The sequence below is a fragment of the Sceloporus undulatus genome, chromosome 8 (assembly GCF_019175285.1).
Source record: "Sceloporus undulatus isolate JIND9_A2432 ecotype Alabama chromosome 8, SceUnd_v1.1, whole genome shotgun sequence".
In the NCBI taxonomy this organism is placed as follows: domain Eukaryota; kingdom Metazoa; phylum Chordata; class Lepidosauria; order Squamata; family Phrynosomatidae; genus Sceloporus; species Sceloporus undulatus.
Window position 1 is genome coordinate 32,801,273 of NC_056529.1, and position 20,519 is coordinate 32,821,791.

The following is a 20,519-nucleotide window of genomic DNA, read 5'->3' on the forward strand; positions in this document are numbered from 1 at the left end:
TTGGAGCATGGCTTTGGCGCGGCTTTTGGACTCTTAGGATGCATGCATCATTTAAACAGCGTACCTCCAAAGTGACCCGAAGCAGCTTTATTTTGGCCTGTCTGTGACCCTAAGTTTCAAGAAGAACCTTCTTTCTCTGCTAATCTTAGTCTGAAATTATTAATATCCACTTGTCCAATCATAGATTGTTTTTATACCGGTTCTTATACTTCTGCAAGACATGTAGAAAACCCATCTTTACTTTTAAGTTAATTTGATTTACGCAGTGCTCTTATCCTAGGATACAGCATTCTGTACAAAAGGGTGCCTTTGGGTTCAAACCATACTAGTTTTCCCCCCCAGAGGTTGGATCAGTTATTTTTTTCCTTTAATCTCTGCTTTCCTGACCCCCATTTGCCTCGTTTCCCATTTTTAAAAGCGTTCAGTTATTTTTATATACATTAAGGCTTGGACATTTTGTGTTCCCAGGTTGTTTCTGCCTCTCCAAAGAGGACAGAAAGAGCACAGAGCATTCAGGAAGGATTGCTTTGTATTTACTTGTGGACGTCAGTGGTGATCCATGAGTGTTATGTTTTCAGGGTTTGACATTTGCTATTATTTTGTCAGCATAATTGTGTTTATTCATTGTATTTAATTAAAAAAAAGCTGAAGCTGAGGAATTTTTTTTTGGGGGGGGGAATGAATGCCTGTACTGTATTAACATAAATTGGCTAGCTGCCCAGAAATACCTTGGCAGCTGTTAAGTTGCTGTGTGTTATGTTTGCGTGTGTGTGTATATATATGTATATGCACTTGTGTGCCAGCGCATATACACACATGTGCATTCTATCACGTTCTCCTTATGCCCAAGAATGTCCTTCCCCAACTTGACATCCTCTAGATGTTTTGGAATACAACCCCCCTACCCCACCAGACAGGGATCATGGAAGTTGTAGTACAAAATATCTGAATAGTTGGTTGGTTTTGAATGCAATTAAGCTTTAATTTAATTCCCATAGTCTTATCTGTTTTTGCATTTCGGTTCCCTCTTCCATTTCCACAACATGTTTAGATGGGTGTGCATGTGCGCGCGCACACATACACTCCTATGCACACACAGTTGCTTGCTAGTGGAGGATCACACTTAATATATCTGACAAGTTGACTAAGCCAGCCTGTCCACAGCTTGATTCACTCTAAATGTTTTGGATTACAATTGCTATTAGCCTTCTCCAAATGTTTTGGATTCCTATAGGCAGGAATTATGGGGTTTATAGTAGATTATTTCTACAGGGTACAAGAGCGGCGCCATCCCACCCCTTGTTTTTAGAAAGGGCGACACATGCCATTCTAGGGTTTAATTGTTGGTTTTATGTGTGTTTTGTATTTTAATGTGCTATACCTCCCCTCAAGCCTTGAGGAAAGGCGGGAAAGAAATAAGACCAGGATAAGATGCTTGATAAAGCTTCAGTGGCTATCTGCTCACCCCTGACTTTGGCCATGGAATTATTCCATGGCCAAAGCCCATCTTCAAGCCTCCTCAGGGACAAATCGGTGCCTTCCTATGTTGAAAGAGGCTCCTAAGGCCTCTTCTAGGGCTCAAGAATCTAGAGCCATTCTGTTTGTTCCTGGCAAATCTCTAGAGAAACAGCTGCAGAAAGAGAAACATCTGTCTTCAGTTTTTGCAAAGCCTGGGAAGAGGAGGAGGAGGAATAGCAGAAGGAGGAGGAACTGATGAACCTTGCTCCCCAAAATTTAGCGATGTTGGGACCCTCCATTCCAGAACCATACACATCCTTATCTCATTCTCTCAACTCTCTGCTGTCTTCTCATCGTCTCCAAAGTCTAGGCTTGAAGAGAATTGCTAGAGATTTGAATGCGTATTCTGAAAAGGTGCAAGTTGTTGGTTCCTACTTAGAAGGGAAGATTCTAGGCAAATCGTCCCTTTCTCGCAACTCAATTCATATTAACCACTAGGTGAGAGCATTGATTCTTGAGCTGCTGGAATGCATTGAACCCAACAGAGAACCTCGATTTTCCTCCCTATCTTAGTACGTTGTATAGGTCCTGGGAGGCTTACTAGATACCAACATTCTCTCTCTTTATCTTATTATAGGGATTCAAGCTATTGTCACTATTGTGGGGAGTGTTCATGTTTTTCACCCTGTTGTTGGGACATATGCCCAATGTATTCTCATCACCTGCATTGAACTTGCGAAATTATGAATTATTGATATTCTAATATAATGATTTGCTGATGTTTCAGACCAAGCTTCTACCAAGAGACTTTCAGGCTCTATTCTCTCTTCTTTTCGTATCCCACTTTCTCTCCTCTCGATCAGCCATTCTTCTCATTCTAGCTCAACTCAAGGTGGTGAGTTATAAGAAGGAAACTATTCCTTTTACCAAACCTTTTCATTTGCTCGCTAGGGTGTAGTCTCTCTGTGCACATGTAAATATAAAAGCCATTGGTAAACTTAGACAAAGTTTGTAGCCTGCAACTGCCTGCCTTGTTTATTTTGAGTCGGTTCCAACTCAAAAAGAAGCAGTGTGAGATTGAGGCACGCTTTACTCTGACGTTCTGCTAAAAAAAGGCTCATCCTAAACAGTTTTAGCTTTCATTCCCCAAAAGGGATAACGCCCTGTGAAAGTCTGATTCCAAAACCCACCATTATGGCTGTGACCTATACTTCAAATATTATTCGACTCACGGAGATGTCTGTAGACAGCATAATTCCCTTGGCTCCCTTACTTCTGAGTCAAGATGTCCAGCAGCCATGGCTTCTAGACCTCTCTTTCCTGCAAGAATTCAAATACAGTTCCCACTACCATCTGGGGAACCTGCCACCAGATCTCTGATCCAGCTAATAATGATAGTTATGTCTCTAGCTTAGTGTTCCTCCTCTTGACAGCAATGCGAGGTCATTCCTATTCAGCTCCCTGTTAAACCTTCACCTTAGAGTCCTAGAGGGATCAGTAGGGACTCCTCCACTAAGATCATCGGGGAGGAATCAGTTCATTTCTCTCTGAAGGATCCTTCTGCTTTCTCCCATAATAATAAACTGATTACTCTATATACTCATGTTGAAGTCTAGAAATTTTAGTCAAAAAATTGACCCGAAAAACCTGGGTCGACTTATTCACTGTCAATGTAAGTACTGTACTTTAACTCTTATTAAAAAAGGAATCATCCCTTGGTAAAAGGCAAGAGAGTACTATGTCCTCCTGGAAGCAACCATCCATCCATCCATCCATCCATCCATCCATCCATCCATCCATCCATCCTTTAGGGTCAACACAAAGTTATGTTTGCTGGAATTTTGTACGTTCTTTGGCATTGTTTTCATTTGCTTCATCCCTTAAATTTTTTATTTCATGTCCCTAGGTTTTTACCCTTGACTTATCCTTGGGTCACATCAAAATCCATAATTTTGACCTCAAAACGTGCCCTCGACTTATACATGAGATCAACTTATGCTTGAGTATATACGGCATTTGCTTATTACATTTATATCTTGCCTTTCTTTTAAAAGCAGCTTACACAGAAATTGTGCAGATGCATAGTAATGACTGCAAAAATCAGCCTTCATTTTGTCCATACAGCAACACAGTTTTCCACTTTGTTTTAATAATCGTGAGAGTATTTAATGGTGTTTTATAAATTCCTGTCAGGTGCTTTGATTATCTCTCAGACAGAAAAGTAGGATAGAAGTAATTGGAAGATAAATAATAAATGCATTTATGCCCCCAGTTTAAACAGACCGGGATATCTAATGATCAGAGTATATATTCTGTTTAGCGTTTCCTCATTGCTGTTTTATAGTTGGATTAAAGGACAAATCTCTAACTCTCATGCTTCTAGGAGTAAGTTTTAAAATGTAATGACAAAACTAGGAATTAAATAGAACTAAGCCTGAAGTTAAGGCATCTCTTTATATTTCAGTTTGTCAAAGACTGACTCATAATTTTCACATTAGCAGCAGATTAATTTTTTTTAATATCAATGTTGTTGCATAAGTTCAACATATACAGCAGTTGTGGGGCGGTGTCTACATTTCCCTTGGATATATTGTAATTATGTTAATTATATGCATTTGAAATATGCAAATCGCTGTTGTTTACTGGCTAGTGATGTCTTTGTGACATGGCCCTGAGTGGCAAATTAATCCCAAACTACTACATTTCTAGGGACCCTATAGTCATAGGTTTAGTGTCATTTCCTAGTGCAAATATTATTCCAAGAAACAAGACCTTTCTTGAATTTCTGCAGATATTTATCTTGTTGACTTCTTAGACTGATTTCTCATTTTGTAAAATAACAGGACCTGACAGCGCTCCACTGTGTTTACATAGAAGAATGACAGAATTTTGGACTTAAGTGGCTTAATGTGAAATAGTTGTATGTTAATGCACCCAAGCATTGGTTTGTATTTGCATCTCCCTACCTACTCCATAGCTCTTAAACTCAAAAGGTTGATTTAGGTTGTTTGAACCCTACTGGAGTTTTCTGTGTCCCATTTTAGTTTGGAACTCTAAACCAGGATTAACCCTAGTTAGAAATTCTGGCTTATGTAAGGGGAGTGACAAGACAAGATCCACCACTACCCAAAATACTGTGCAAGAAGGAGAAACCCTTTCCTAGCCATCTCTGGTCCTTCTCTGGGACTACAGCTGTTTCATCTATGATTCTTTGATTCGTCTAGGGCTGATGGCACCTGCAGTCCAAAATATCTGGAGGGTATCAGAATCCAAGCTAGCTTCCATCCCACTTGGGAGAAAAGTAGGCTATTAATTCAAATTATTATTATTATTATTATTATAGAATCATAGAATCACAGAGTTGGAAGACACCGCAAGGGCCATCCAGTCCAACGGAAATCCAAATCAAAGCATTTCCGACAGATGGCCGTCTAGCCTCTGCTTAAAGACCTCCAAGGAAGGAGACTCCACTACACTATTACTATTATTGGAGGCTCCCCTTTCTACTTTGTTGGTTGCATGGAATATATGGCTCAGTTGGGAGGTATGACCATGCCCCTAACATCATGTGCGGCATTCACCACCCCAAATTCTGATACGGATAGAGAACAGTGCAGTTATACAGTATGTGGAAATGTAAGCAGCATGGTTAGAGATAAACAACTAAAGGCTGTGGCAATTACGCTGAACCTTAAATGTATGCAAAAACATTATAGAGAACATTCCTAAAGCTTCTTTGGTTATGGAAGAAACACCTTGGCCATGGAAAGTTAGTAAATATCCATAGTAGGATAAAAACTCCCTTGTTGTATATCCCCATCCTTTGGCTTTTCTGCAGTATACTGCTTCTGTTTAGTTTTTATGGTTCACAGCTTTGCTTTAGATTCCTCTTCATTTGAAGCAAAAGCAAGCTGCAGTGACTGTTAGGAAGAGTTTTAGCGCGTCCCAAATCCCCATAAAAACCTTTCCCCGTTATTCTTGCACTAAGAAATGGATGCTGTTTTGTTATACTGTGTAATCTGAGACCCAGGTTGTTGCTGTTTGTCATGTATAGTCACCAGATCAGTCTCTCCTGTCGTGGTGGAAATGCAACAAGGAGGTGGAGGAAGGTAGGATTTAATTTTGGAAATGGAAGGAAGTGTCAAGTCAACAGCTTGGGGTGGCGGTGGTGGTGGCTTGGATTCCCGTAAATCATGCAACCTTCTGAACTAAATCTCTGCTGGGTATTTTTAGATACTGGTTTTCTGAGTTCCTGTGGAAGGAAGTGTAGCAGGGTGGTCACAGGAAGGCAGCGTTTAACTTCTAAAACGGGATTGTCGGGACCCCAGGTTTTATCCAGAAGACCTACTTTCATCCCAGATGGTGCAGGCTGGTTGTGAAAGATGTAGGAAGAACCTTCTGCACCAACTCAAGGCTTCTTTATTGTCACTTGGGGTTTTTTTGTACACTGATGAATAAGCCCCGCAGTGCAATGTAGTGTGTATTGTGGAATATGGCTTTCTGAGAAGTTCAAGACATGCGAGATCCTGGAGAGTCCTTGGAAGGTAGGGGAAACGTGGAGGGCTTGGAGGCAGCTGACTGTGCCTTACTTGCAGCCATCTGTTTTGACGGCTGCTTCCTCTGTTGTGTATCTGAGAGAGGCACCCCGACAATATGTTGGCAGCTAACTCACTAAATAAACTGCTCATGTGGGTGGTCTGCTTGTATGAGGAGTGTAATACGGAAGTCACGATCCTGAGATGACTTCTGAGAAGTGGTGAATTGCAAGTTCCATTTTGCTGAAGTTTGCCACAAGACCAATTTGGGAGAGATGTTGTTGTGTTGGATCCCCCCCCCCTTTTACAATATCTCCTCTAGCATTTTGATGGGACAATTGCAGACAGTCCAAAGAAATCTGGATGCTATCGAAGGGGCAGGCCATTCAGATCATAAGGGGACTGGAAACTGCAAACGGCTGGTTTATGAGAGGTTAGCCTAAGTGGCAGGGCTTTCATCAGAGGAAAATAAAGACCCAAACAAGCTAGATCTTCGCATATTTACTCTTCCTTCTATTGGTGTTCTAAAAATATTCTTGTTGCCATGTTCGCTTTCTATAAATTGGTTTGCATGGATATCAGAAACATCATGTACATATATATATCTGGTCTTTTACTTGGGAAGGATTTCAAACAGTACAAGGAACATTGGGTATGACCAGAACATAGAAAGGCTAGTGTTTTGGACTAAAGTGCTGGATTATCCCAGCCAGGTCAGTGGCCTTGCTGAATGGGGGATTCTGGGAGCTGTAGTTCCGAAATGCATCCTTTCTATTCACTGTTACACCTGGAGAGATTATAGTGCTTGCAGGATTATTGTCTGTAATAATGTTTGTATCATTTTCGAGTGTTTAAAAGGTCCAGTAGCTCTAAGATAAATCAGTATTCGTCTCCCTCCAGATTGCATATGAACCATAGATAAAGTATTGCATTACCTGTGGCCACCAAGTGAGTTTGTGGCAGAGAGAGGATCCTAATCAGGAACGTCCTGCTTCATAGCTTAATCTCTTAGCCATCTAAGATGTATATTTGTACTATCGGTCATTACTGGTGTAAAAACACTGAATTAAAGGAGTGTTTGGATGTCTGTTGCCCCTTGCAAGGCATGATTGGCAACCAGCAGATGTGAGGCACACTTCCCTGAAATAACGGAGGAGAAACAGGGGCTCCTTTGCTGCTGTTCACCTGAAGATGCCGTGAGAAGGAGACAGTTTGACTAGAGCAGATAGCTTCCCAAAGGGGGTTGATGTTAGGTACGTTGGACTTGTGCAAAAAACAGGAATTTTGTGGTTTTATGTTTTGCAAAGTTGTTGTTGTTGTTTACCTTCAGGTCATTTCCGACTTATGGCAACCCTAAGATGAACCTATCATGGGGTTTTCTTGGCAAGATTTGTAATTATCTTGATGGTGACGATGAGTTGTCAGCTTATGTTAGTGGTGTGAATGTTGCCAGTGCAGTGGATGAACTTTGGGAGGAGTTGCTCCACTGGGCTCACCAGACAGTCCCTGCAAAGACTGGCTCTCTGTGGCTTCACTGGTCAGTTGGACCTGCTGACCACATGTTGGCAAGACCCAGATGGAGGAAGGAAATAAACTGCCTGAGCATGTGTCCTTCCACAATCAAAGCAGCAGGGTGGAATGTGCATTGCCACGGGGAGCCCCTAGCATTCATTCCTTCCCCATGGATAGTCATGCATCAGGCAGGGTGCACATGGCAGGCAGAAATGTCCTTGTAACTAGGACAGCAGCATCCCAGGGCTTGAAAATAATTGGGCAGCTGGAGAAGGGAAGGGAGGGAGAGCTGTGGAAACAGCCAAGGGAGGAGAAGAGGAGGGTGACCACATTGGGAATGATGGAGGGGAGTGTGAATGCTGATGCAGTGGGAGATTTTATCAGGTGATGCCAAGCGCACAGCTGGTTCCCTCCCCTTCCCACACACACTTCTATACAGGGGAAAGGCGTTCTTAGGTTCAATGGAGATAGAATTTCCTTCTCTTCTCTTCCCCCACTTGCTCCTTCCAATAAATGAAATTAACCCTCCTTCCACTTAACTATTCTGGGGACACAAGCCAGCCTCACCCCGGGGCTTTTAGTGTGATGCATCACTGAAATTTCAAGTTCACATTTGCAGCAGTTATTGTGGGAGGCTCCAGGCTGCCCAACACCTCTTACGGCACCGCAGTTGTCGCAGCAGTTCAGCCACTCACCCTGACTGTGTTCCCATTGCCTTGGGCAACTTGTCCAGGGCTGCCTGGTTAGTTGATTGCCTTTTGGTGGAGATGGGGACGGGTAGTCCTTGAGATGAAACCTGGTGAGACGCATAAATGCTGTGAGCCCATCCATGTTGTTTGACATGTGGAAGGATCTGTGTGAGACTACACACTTTGATATATCATGCATGCCAGAGTTCCTATGTTCAGTCTCATCAGGTAAGGCTAGAAAAGCCGCCTGCATGAATACCTGGAGAGTTGCTGCTAGTCAGTGCATTCAGTGATCTGACGCCAAACCAGGCAGCTTCCCCTTTCTTTGTTGTACTGTGATGAAATATCTTCATTTAGTTTTGCCCAGTGTTATTCTGTGTCTGGAGTATACTCCAGAAATCCGTAACTGGCAACTCTTGAATTTAAATTCATTGGCAACTAGTGCCTCCCATGTCAATAAGGTAGACAATCTGTTCTGGGCTTTAGTCCAAAAAGGAGCCATCCAGGGTGCTGAAGCCTTTCGTCCCAAATAGGTCCAGTAACTTGTATAGCTCCCTTCAAGTTCAGATTAATATCTTGGGCATATTTGCCACCCCACTGACATGGATTCCACAACTGACCAAATCTCCTCTCCACTTTAGAGGCATTTGTTCCTTTCCCTTTATGCCAATCCCTTTCCACCTTTTAACAATGGGGTGCTTGGGAAGAGGGGCAGAAGGAGAATTTTCTTCCCCATTTCTTTGCCTTCCTTCTTCATCCCGTTGGTCTAAAAAGTTAGTGCAGGCTGAGGTTACGTGGGTTATGGCCATGGTCCTTCAGTAAAAGGTGGCATGTCTTTTAATGATTAGAATAGAACAGGACCAGCTGTTGTTGCTTTTTTGTGCATGCTGAGTATTTCAAACTACTTAACTTGAACTGTCTCTGGCTGGAGAAATTTGCTTCGCAAGAACTAGTTTTATTAACATTTCTGGAAGATTTCTGTTATGGAACAAAAATCTGGAAAGGGTGGGGATTCAGACTTCCTATTTTAGTGTTATTTAGAATACCAGTACTTCACATGTAAACTAAATGTCTATCACAGGCATGTTTCTATCAGTGTAAACTCAGGTTGTTTGTTAAATCAGAGTATTCCCAAGTTTCTTAAGTCTAAAGCTCATACCCATTCTGAGGCTTTTCTGCTTCCTAACCTTTATTTATAGTGTGTGAATGGTTTAAAATTATTATTATTGGTTATAATGTTGGTGACCCAGTCATGTCCTTCCCCTAAGTGTAACACTAGCAGATGGTTACATATTAGTTGAGAATAGTTAGTTCAGTTGGCCAGTAAAGGTATCGCTCTTTTGTGGATTTTGTAGTATTTTCCTTCTTTATAGGTAGTTTTGAGAATCATCATGGTGTAGTCCTAAATTCTCAAGCAATCCAAATTACAGAAACAGGGAAGCTAGAAGTTGCCTCAATCTTCTGTTGTCAGTTCCTGGTTGCCCTCCATGACACAGGGCACACCTCTAAGAAAAGAAAAGGAGGAATTCTGGAATGGTTCTCAGGGCTTTGATAACTGGTGAAGGTATTGCAGCTAAGAATTGGTTTCCCAGTTCCTTCCTGTGCAATATAGTCTTCCAACTTTGGGTATTAGTTGGCAGTCTTCCATCCAAGTACTAACTAGGGCTGACCCTGTTTAGCTTACAAAATCAGGCAGGATCTCATGCCTTTAGGATATTTAGGCTCTCTTGGTCTAATAAACCAGGCAGGCATAGGAAAGAACAAAGGTGAAGAAAAGGTAGCACTTCTTTGCTTTGGTTCTAAGCAGAATGGTGTTCACAGAAGGACATCTTCTGTGAGTGCCGCTCTCCCACCATTAAATGGAAGCCTCTTTCTCATCCCTGAGAGACTATCTTGATTCTCATCCAGTAAGTCAAGGTGATGGGAAACCTGTGGCCCATCAAATCTCCCTGGACTAGAACTCTGGTCTTCCCCCACCGCTGTCCCTACTGCATGGTGGTGATGGGAGATAGGGATTCAGCAAAACATTTCAGGGGGGGAGTTGGGTAAGTAAGACTCGCTGTGGCCGTTCCACCTTTTCCTTTCTTTTCTCTCCCTTCTTGCAATGTTTGCTCACACCCTTCCACTTTTTTTGTTTCTTGCAGCCACACCCATTCTGGTTCTATGGCCACTGTGCGGGAATGGTCCTGTACCCGTTGCACATTCTTGAACCCTGTGGGACAGCGCCAATGCTCCATCTGCGAGGCCCCTCGCCAGAAGCCTGACCTCAACCACATCTTGCGTCTCAGCGTAGAAGAACAAAAATGGGCGTGTGCTCGTTGCACCTTTCGGAACTTCTTAGGCAAAGAGGCTTGTGAGGTGTGCAGCTTCACTCCAGAGCCAGGACCTGGTGGTTCCCCACTGCCGATCATCAACGGAGTCTTGCCCAAGCCTGCTATCTTGATTGAGCCCAAGGGGACCTGCAAGGAGGAGATGCCGAAGGCAGAGAGCTCTGGGGAGGACTCGGGAGGGAAGAGCCCCGAAGAGGCAGGGCTGGAGGAGGGCTGGGCCTGCCAACGCTGCACCCTCCACAACACCCCTGTGGCCCATTCCTGCTCGGCCTGTGGAGGACCCCGGAAGCTCTCCCTGCCCAAGATTCCCCCAGAGGCGCTGGTCGTCCCTGAAGTAATAGCTCCTGCTGGCTTCCATGTAGCACCTGCCACCCCTCAACCCAGTGTGGTTACAGAGACCGCAGAGAACTACCCAGTTGCCAACCAGGGCACAACCACCACGGAGCAAGACAGCCAGAAGATGCCAAGCTTTAGCCTTTTCTCCCCAGGCCTCCAAAATAACCCAGTTCCTCGCAGCCGCCGAGAGGTACCCCCTCAGTTGCAGCCACCGGTGCCTGACACATCCCAACCCGCCTCCCCACCTGCTCCCGTGCCGAAGGCCATCCGCTTCCAGGAGCTGATGGCCACCAAGCGGCTGAGTGTGCTGGAGGAGGAGATGGAGGTGAGCTCATCGCCCTGGAAATGCAGCAGCTGTTCTCTCCTTAATACCTCAGGAGTTGGGGTGTGCAAGGCCTGCAACACCCAGAAAGGAAGTGACACCATTGATCTGACGGGGGATTCGGTGCGCTTTACCCCCTGTGGCCCATCCAGCCCTGACTTTACCACCTGGTCCTGTTCCAAGTGCACACTGAAAAACCCCACAGCTTCTCAGAAGTGCAAGGCTTGTGGCTCCTCCAAGTTACATGGCTTCCAGGAGCATGGCCTGCAGGGCGAGTCATCCCCCAAATGTTCTGAGTGCGGTTTGGATAAGGGCCCGGTCTGCACAGCCTGCACCTCCAAAGCCCCCTCAGCCCACAAGGTGGCCCGTCTCTTCCCCTTGCAGCCTCCCACCACTCCAGAAAGGCCGACTCAGTGGCCTTGCCCTGCTTGCACCCTGCTCAATGAGCTCAAAGCCAAGCACTGTGTGGCCTGCCACACCCCTCAGGGGTATATGTCGCAGCGCAAGGGAGCCAAGCCACTCCGACGTCGCGAGAGCATGCACGCAGAGAAGCGGCGGCAGACGGACGAAGGGGAGGCAAAAGCCCTCTGGGAAAACATTGTCTCCTTCTGCCAAGAGGTGAGTTCCTGTCCTTGTCTTCCTGCCTGCAGTTGCAAACATAACTGATGATAACTGGCATACAATTGTTTTTCATTTTTAAAAAGTAACTTTTTAGATCTCATTGCTGCCTAAGTAAGTAGGAAATTTGTATGTACAGTTTTGTTGAAACCTACATTTTGGGCTGCAGTTCCCAGAATTGCCCATCAGTAAAGCTACCTGGCAGGAGGATTCTGTTGAGTTGTAGTCCCCCCCAAAAATAAACTTTTGGCTGCATTAGATGACTGTGTAAAACTCCAGTGGTCAGGGATGTAGTGGTGTACTCCATCCCTGCTTCTTTGGGACTGAATCCTCAGTGTGTACTGCATTTTTATTGTTGGTGTTGTGTGCCTTCAAGTCCTTTTCAACTTATGACACCTCCTAAGGCAAACCAATCATTGGGTTTTCTTGGCAAGTTTCTCCAGAGGGGGTTTGCCATTGCCATCCTCTAGGGCTAAGAGAGTGTGACTCGCCCAGTGTCACCATTGCGTTTCCATAACCAAGCTGGGATTTGAACTCTAGTCTCCAGAGTCATATCCCAACACTCAAACCACTACACTCCCCTGCCTCCTGCTAGTATACTGCATACATGCATACCTATTTTCTTTCTCGTTGCTCACAGAAGTACAGTAATTGATACAAAACAAATGTGCACATGTACTTGGACTACCAATAGGAATGAGGCCATAGTAAGGAAAACTGACAAAGCACTCAATGATCCTCCAAATGTCTTGGAGTTTAACTCCCAAAGTCCTTTATCTTGCCTGTACTGGGTAGAGATAGCCCAATACTTCTAGAGTGCCAGAGGTGCCCCACCTCTTCTGCAAAATGCTGTATACATGCATTATTTATTACTATTACAACTACTAGGATTGTCATCTAATTACAAAAATCTTGATCAGTTGTTCATGTGAGATGTAATTATTTGCATACATTTGCATATAAAAGCAGTTCTAAAAGGGGGAAAGCATAATTTATTTTACATGATGTGTACACATCTTAACAGGCATCTTCTTAGGAGAGATATTCCTCTAATTCGTACAATCAAACAATACCTCTCCTGAGATGAACATGTCACTTTTTAAAAACATACTTAATATTAAAAGTTGTTGTTTTTTAATTGCTGACTGATAACTTGGGAGTGCCTCCTTTTAGCTGAAGAAACAGCTTAAATCTTGCATCCCTAATTTTCTCTCTCTCTTTTTTGCATCCCTGTTTATTCTCAATTTTAAATAAGAGAACAGTATACATAGACCAGATAATGTTCTTTGTTCAAGGTGCTTTCTTGCAGTGGGTTGCATCTTGGTTAATTTGCTCAGCAAATAAGCAAAAGAATTAACGCAGTCTGAGACTACTTTAACTGTAATGTCTCCATCTTGTGGGATCCTGGGATTTGTGGTTTGTTGTGGTACCAGAGCTCTCTGACAGAGAAGGCTCAAAGCTACAAATCCCATAATTCCATAGCATTGAACCATGACAGTTAAAGCTGTGTCAAACTACATCCATTCAGACTAAGTTACAGTTATATCCTATCTTTCCTTCAATGAGCCCAAGATGGAATGCATCCCTCTCTTCCTTCTTAGTTCATCTTCACAACAACCCTATGAAGTATGCCAGGCTACCATAATGTTCAGGGTCACACAGTGAATTTAATGGCTCAATGGAGACTTAAACCTGGATCCTCCGAGTCCCAGTCCAACACTTTTAAACACGACACCACACCATCTCTCATTATAGCCGTATTGGACTTTTGGTCACATACTGTATGCTAACTTATGCTTGGTAAGAACCTTGGTCCATCTTGGCTGGTACTGTCTATTTTTCCTGACAGTAGCACTCAAGGATCTCATACAGCAAGGTCTCCTCCATCACTGCTCTTGTCAACAGGAGAAAACAGGGGTTGAGCATGTGTGGATATCCTGTATACTGGGAAGGTGCACCGGCACTGAGCTAGACCAGTGATGGCTAACCTTTTTGGGATTGAATGCCCAAAGGCAAAGGCAAAGGTGTTATCTTGTGCCAGGGGTAGAACTTCCAGGCACGTGCCTGTTCCTCCTCTTCCCCTGTCCTCTTGTCTCCCCTTTGTGCCCTCCAAAATGGCTTTGCGTGCCAGAGAGGGCACGTGTGCCATAGGTTCGCCACCATGGAGCTAGACTCTCATTTATAGCATGTTTCCACAGCACAGTTTGTTGGTATTGCAGTTCCATTACAATGTAGAAAGTTACTTTTGGAAACTAGAACTCTCCAAATCCTTTAGCCAGCATGGCCACTGGTTGCTGTGGCTGGGGATTCTGGTAGCGGTGATTCAAGAAAAGGAACATCTCCAGGGCCAGAGTGCATCCGGTCTTGATTGTCAGCTATTCTGTTTTCCATAATTTAATATCGGTTCTACACCAAGAGAGATGGCTTTTATTATGTGTATTTATTACTGTGATTTGATTTTTATGTCGCGTCTTTCAGAGCCAGACTGCTTTGTCTGTTAATGAAGTACCTCAAGGTGTAGTTAATGTATTTTCTTTTTAAAAAAATCACAGGTCTTCCAAACATCTGTCTGTCTTCTTTTGAATATTTTCTGCGGGTGGAGGAGAAGTGAACACATTTTACAGCAGAGCTCTTTCTCTCCTTCCCTTCCTTTTGTGTACAGGGTGTTTATTTTACACACACCACCCTTCCCTTCCCAAGATCTTAATCTGCTGTACATAGTTTTGTCCCTTCATTTTAGCCTTGCAAGAACCTTGAGAGGTAGGTTAGGCAGAAAGAGGCCAAAGACCATCCAGTAAGCACTAGGAGCCTCTGCCCAGCTCCCATCCAGCAGTCTCAATTGTGAGACCAGGCTGGCTTTCACATTTTCTTTGCATTTTTCTGGCCTTATGATGGGTAAAGACCCCAAAGCTCAGGAACTTGTTCCTCCTCCACCTCACTCCTTGCCTAATGTACTGCGAGGAAATCTGTCTTAAAATCTAGGTACAATTTAACACTTGCTGGTACCAAATGATTAGTAGTACTTGTGATAAGAGATAGAGGAAAATGGGTTGTACATTATTTTTATAGAGGTGAGGAACGGCTTTCATCCTAAGGGCAGAATTCATTTTCAGAAATGTTCTTGGGGATTGTTTGCTGTTGGCAAAGGCTAAACAGTTATACAAAAATGCCACCGTATTTTATCTTAAAGCTCTTGTTGCCAGTAACAAGGCCTGTGGAGAAATAGTTCAGCCTTTTGGGATGTTGTATCAGTTTCTTGTTGTTTGTGTGTTTGTTTGTTTGTTTAGAAAACCCATATTAAAGCTGGCAAGCCTGCAAATAATGGTGGCATGAGGAATGCCAGAGACCTGGTTTGAGATCCTAGGCGACCTGGATTTAGACATAGAGACCCAAGTTCCTCCTCTCTGCACTATAACTCAGTACAGCCTTTCTGTCACCTGGTATCATCCATATGTCCTGGAACTGTAGCTGTAACAAGCTATTGGCTGATGTTGATGGGAGTTGCAGTCCTAAATATGTTAGTGGCATCCAATGATGGGAGCAAGCCTGCTTCAGGCTCTCTTGAATGCCAATGCTAGCTGGGAGATTCGGGGAGTTGTAGTCCAAAAGGTAACACTTCCAAGCACTAAGGAACTCTGCCTCATTAATAAGAGGCAGCTGTCTTCTGATCCCCATTGCAGCCTTGGGAAAAGGCCACTCCTGACCATTAAAAACTAATCAGACCGTGACTTTAATGATCAAGACCCCTTTTATTTCTTCCATAGGTACAACAGTCAGGCTTTCATTCCAGACGTTCAAATAAGTAACAAGAATGGCCCCATATGTTTGTAGGTAGAGGGACGGAAAAGCGATGCTTTGCACTTGCTTTTGATTCCATACATGGAGCAGTCATCAATATTTAAGCATTTCCCTAATTTATGATGTGGTAGTTTGGGTGTTGGACTAGGACTCTGGGAAACTAGAGTTCAAATCCTTGTTCATTCATAGAAACCCACTAGGCACCCTTGGGCATGATATACTCTCCTTGTCTCAAAGGAAGGGAATGGAAGATCTCCTTTGAATAAATTTTGCCAAGAACACAATAGGAGAGAGTCGCCATAAGTCAGAGTCAACTTGAAGGTACCTAATATAAAAGATTGTTAGCTCATAGTGTGAGGTGCTTTACCTTCAATGTCTGTGCATTGATGCAGGCTTTTTCTCCTGGTGGAACATCTTCCATATATGCTTTGGATACCTGGTGTCCATCCTTCTGGTGACAAGCCACCTTAGCTGGGCTATTGCTTACAACCAATCACTGGAGGTGGAGCTAAAAGCTTAAAACCTTGCTCTCCGTTGCCTTAGAGAACCCAGGTTCATTTCCATGCTACAATGAAGTGACACTGTGAGACTTGGTGGACTTGAGCAAGTTTTCCAAGAGCAAAAGTACATCAGTATCCAATCTCAGTAATATAAAAACAAAGGAAAATAAATAACAGCTCTGAAATCAAGCAGCATAAAAACTTACCAGAGCAGAGAAAATGTACTCGCTCAGTTCAATTCACGTTCTGTATTTGAGGGCCTGAATAAATCAAACTGTCCCTGCCTGGATCTTGAAAGAACTACTGTACGTCTGATGCCAGGTGACCTCCCTGAGGGAAGGTGGGGAGCAAAGAATAGCCCATCACTATAGTACCATGACTGACACTCAAAGTGGTGATCCCTGCGCTAGTACTAGTCTGTGAACCATAGGCTGCTGATATGTGAAATGAGAGAAGGAAACAGTAGTAGCCAATGGGCACAAATAAGGTACTAGTCCTAACTCATAAGGTAAAAAATTGACAGTTCCCCACATCAGATAACCTGAGAAGTACTGCTTTAAAAGCATTTCCAATCACTTCTGCATCCATTAACTTGTTCTTACAGTAGAGGTGGTCAATATTGTGGAACTGTAGCTTCCATGATCTCCCCACCATTGGCTGTGCTTAGTTGGACTGATAGGAGTTGCATTCCAACATCTTAGGGTTCACAAATAACACGCTTTGTGCCTGAAAGGTAGGCCTGTATCCCTGTATAACAGGTGTGTAAAGCATGTTTGAGTCCAAAAGAGAATCTTCCCTACGCTTGCCCAGTGAGTTCAAGGAGAAAAGCTAGTCAAGCTGGAGATTTTGACTATAGCTCAGTATTTTGCCAGGTTGGTGGTGGTGGTGGTTGTTGTTGTTGTTGTTGTTTGTCTGTTTGTTTGTTTGGTTAAATCTGTATCCCATCTTTCACCCAAGAAGATCAAGGTGGCACACATAGCTCTACTCCCCATTTTATTCTCACAAGAGCCATGTGAAGTACAGTACCATAACAGCAATACCATTATGGGCCAGCTAAAATGCACACAATAGAGCCATGGTGAGGTAGGTTAGCTGAGGGAGAGACTGTGGCTGATGCTAACATATTGTATGCCTCAGCAAGAACTAGAATGTGTCTCTTGAAAGTGTCGGCCCAGCACTCTTAACCACCGCATCGCTCTCTTAAGCCATCAACTTTCAAAGCACACTCAGACTTGGCTGCCTCCAAAGCTAATGCAAGCATCAGCACTGTTTGTATAGGTTGGGAACGCCTTGAGAGGACAATATCCCTTGCTTGTAGCCTGCCGCTGCAGGATACATACTGTCTATGTTCCAGAAACAGTCCACATAGAAGTGATGCCACTGTTCTCTTCAAGTGCGCTCACAGAGTATGCGTGAGAAACCAGCTTAGTAAGAAAGTGGACAGCCTGTGCTTTGTTCTACCCTCCACCCACCTCCACATCAACTGTGAGGACAAACAGATCCTAAAGTGTCTAATGTGTCAGGACTGAATAACCAGAGCCCCTGAAGCCACAGTTCTGGTCCCCCAAAGGAGAGTCTGTCGGTTGTCTGCCGTAGATTTGGATACCATTTTATATATAACACACATATTCCGTGGCTTGGCCTCATTTCCCCTGTAGAGTTGGCTAATAGCTTCCTTGTTTCCCTGAAACATAAAATCTCTGATGCTTTCTTGGGGGAGCCTACAGCATTAACTGCAGTGTGATTCAGGGGACAATTGTAGCACAACAAACACATAGATTGCAGTGGTGTAGTGGAGCTGGAACTCACTGAGCTGAAGCACTTGGACTTTCTGATTAGAAAGGAGAGCAAAACCTTTGGTTCTCTCCTTTCCTGACATCAGCTATAAGACTAACAGTAGGTAGGATTTTCCCAGCAACAATATATATTACTGTGCGCAATTATTGTTGTGGTGGATAGTGTTTGGGGAGGCTTTTTCTTGAAGGAGCATTTAAACTCTTTTAGCTTTGCAAAAGGCCTGATCCAGGTGGAGTGTTAAATGGTTAGAACCGTTTTGGCAAGAATTCCCTGATCTGTTACACAATTCTGTCTCTTCAGAACAAAGTCAACTTTGTGGATGACAGTTTCCCTCCTGGACCCAAGTCAGTCGGCTTCCCCGAAGGGGACAGTGTCCAGCAGCGAGTGAAGCAGTGGCTGAGGCCTCAAGAAATCAACTGCAGCATCTTCAAGGATCGTTCAGTCAAGTGGTCGGTTTTCCGAACTCCCCGGCCCTCTGACATCTTGCAGGGACTGCTGGGAAATTGCTGGTGAGAAATAACAGCCACAGGATTCCTCCCTTGTGGCTCAGATGTATCAAGACTGGATATACTAAAACACCATAGCATGGTGCCTAATTTAGCACAAGCATGGTCTGTATTTTAAATAGTCTCTTTAAATAGCCTGGGTCCACACAACAAGCAGAGATAACAGTGGATCGTACTGAGGTCAGCTCTGCTTTCTAGCACAAAATGCAATGTCACACATAAGGCCTTTCCCAGGACCAACATTTTGCAGGTCCCAGTCCTGGAGTGTAGGCGGCTGGTTCTTTTGGTCAACCTTGCTTTCAACTGTGGAACAGTAGGTAAAGTGTGACCATGCAGATGTTCTTGAACTGTAGCTCCCAATGGTCTTTATGTTGGCTATGCTGGTTATAACTGATGGGCATGGCATATCAGCAATACCTGGAAGGCCATCTATCCCCACCTGTTCTATGGCTTGCTCCTTCTCAGAACCTCCACGCATGGCTTTGCCTGGTCCAAGATCCCTTGCCTCCTTGGACCCTTTCTTTCTGCTGACTGGTAGATACAGGCTGCCCTCTGGTGGCATTGGTGGGACATTTGTGTCACTTTGTCATCCAAGCCTGAAAAATCTCTTGGTTTTGCTATCAGCGGAAGAAAGTACACTTGTCCCTCCACATTCGCTGGAGTTAGGGGCACAGGACCCCCATGAATGTGTAAAAACTGCAAATAACAAAAACACTATGTTTTTACCTGAGAGAACAGCTCTCTAGGAATTGCTAGATCCTCCAGTGCAACTCTGTGGTCAACATTTGCCAGACATTGTGAAGGGAAATGATTATTCTTGTAAAGACAGCTTCTAAAATTAGTTTAAAGGCTATATGAGATCAACCCAAGGTTGCAGGCTGCCCACTCTTTTTAAGACCAAGGAAGATCAGCTTCCAGAGTCGCTAACACTTCTGATCTGCCTTGGGTGTTAGATCAAACAGACCATCTCCATGTTTGTATGCACACTGGGAGGAACGTTTTGTTGAATCATGGTCTTTCTATAGGCCTCTCAAAATTGCTTGTTTTTACCTGACTTCCTTCCTCCTCCCCCTTTTTATTTTAGGTTCCTAAGTGCTCTGGCTGTGCTGGCAGAGCGACCTGAGTTGGTGGAACGGGTCATGATCACACGGACTATTTGTCCAGAGGGGGCCTACCAGGTGCGGCTTTGCAAAGATGGCACTTGGACCACTGTGCTGGTGGATGACATGCTGCCCTGTGATGAATGTGGCTACCTCCTCTTCTCTCAGGTTGGTGTTGGGATTGGATTTGTCTACTAGTAGTTCATTGTATCAAGGGAAGACACAGAGAGGGGGGTATATAGGGTGGGTAGGATTATTTGACATAAAGTCACACATTTGTAGAAAAAAAGATGAGAGATGCTCTACTCTGTATCTTTCAAACAAATCTGCTGGACTGGTGGCTTAGTAGTAGTGTTTAGAATAGATGCTGGGAACATTTTTGAACCCTTTCAGCAACACACTGGCTGTCAGTCTCAGGTGTGTTTCCAGGAAAGAAACAGTTGTAGTCAATGGGCACAAATATGGTACCATTGCTGGTCTCAGGCATCAGTTAGCTTGACATACACTGATTTTGGCTGTAACTTCCACAGTCTCTTGCCATTGACAGTGCTGCCTGGGCCTTCTGGGAGTTGAAATACAACAGTTTTGGAGGCCCAAAGTTCTCCCACACTTGATTGGAGTATCAACAGAATCAGATTTTTCAGATCTGACACATTACAAATGGAAGGAATATAATAAATTATGAAAATATACTAATCTTGCATAATTTATATGGTTGCAGAATCCAGTTTTTCTAATATTTGATTGCCTGGCCTCAGAATTCTGTTCTAGCCAGATCTGAAGAAAGTTCCCCTTTATGGATCACAATTCCCAGACTCTCTAGTTAGCTTGAACACTATCTATGTTGGATTAATGATTCTGGGAGTTTAGTCCCAAAATAAAAAAAACAACAACAACTTTTTCAATCTGCAGTTTTAAATACAAACGGGCTCCACACTCTCCTGGTAATAGGTGGTCCATAGTCTTATGGCACTGGTGCCATTAAGTGGAGAAGACCACATCTGTTGAACTTGTAAGG

General features: G+C 43.8%; 1 protein-coding gene across 6 annotated transcripts in view; it reads left to right on the top strand.

Moving 5' to 3' along the window:
- CAPN15 (calpain 15) overlaps positions 1–20,519 on the top strand; it is a 115,270-nt gene that overhangs the window by 80,175 nt on the left and 14,576 nt on the right. For 5 of the 6 annotated variants that reach the window (XM_042438101.1, XM_042438100.1, XM_042438103.1 and 2 more), the window contains 3 exons: positions 10,339–11,800; positions 18,196–18,404; positions 19,486–19,669. In XM_042438101.1, the coding sequence (XP_042294035.1) occupies positions 10,339–11,800; positions 18,196–18,404; positions 19,486–19,669 (1,855 nt within the window). Of the gene's footprint in view, positions 1–5,549; positions 5,568–10,338; positions 11,801–18,195; positions 18,405–19,485; positions 19,670–20,519 lie in introns of those variants that run through there. The other variant, XM_042438106.1, reaches the window with a different exon arrangement.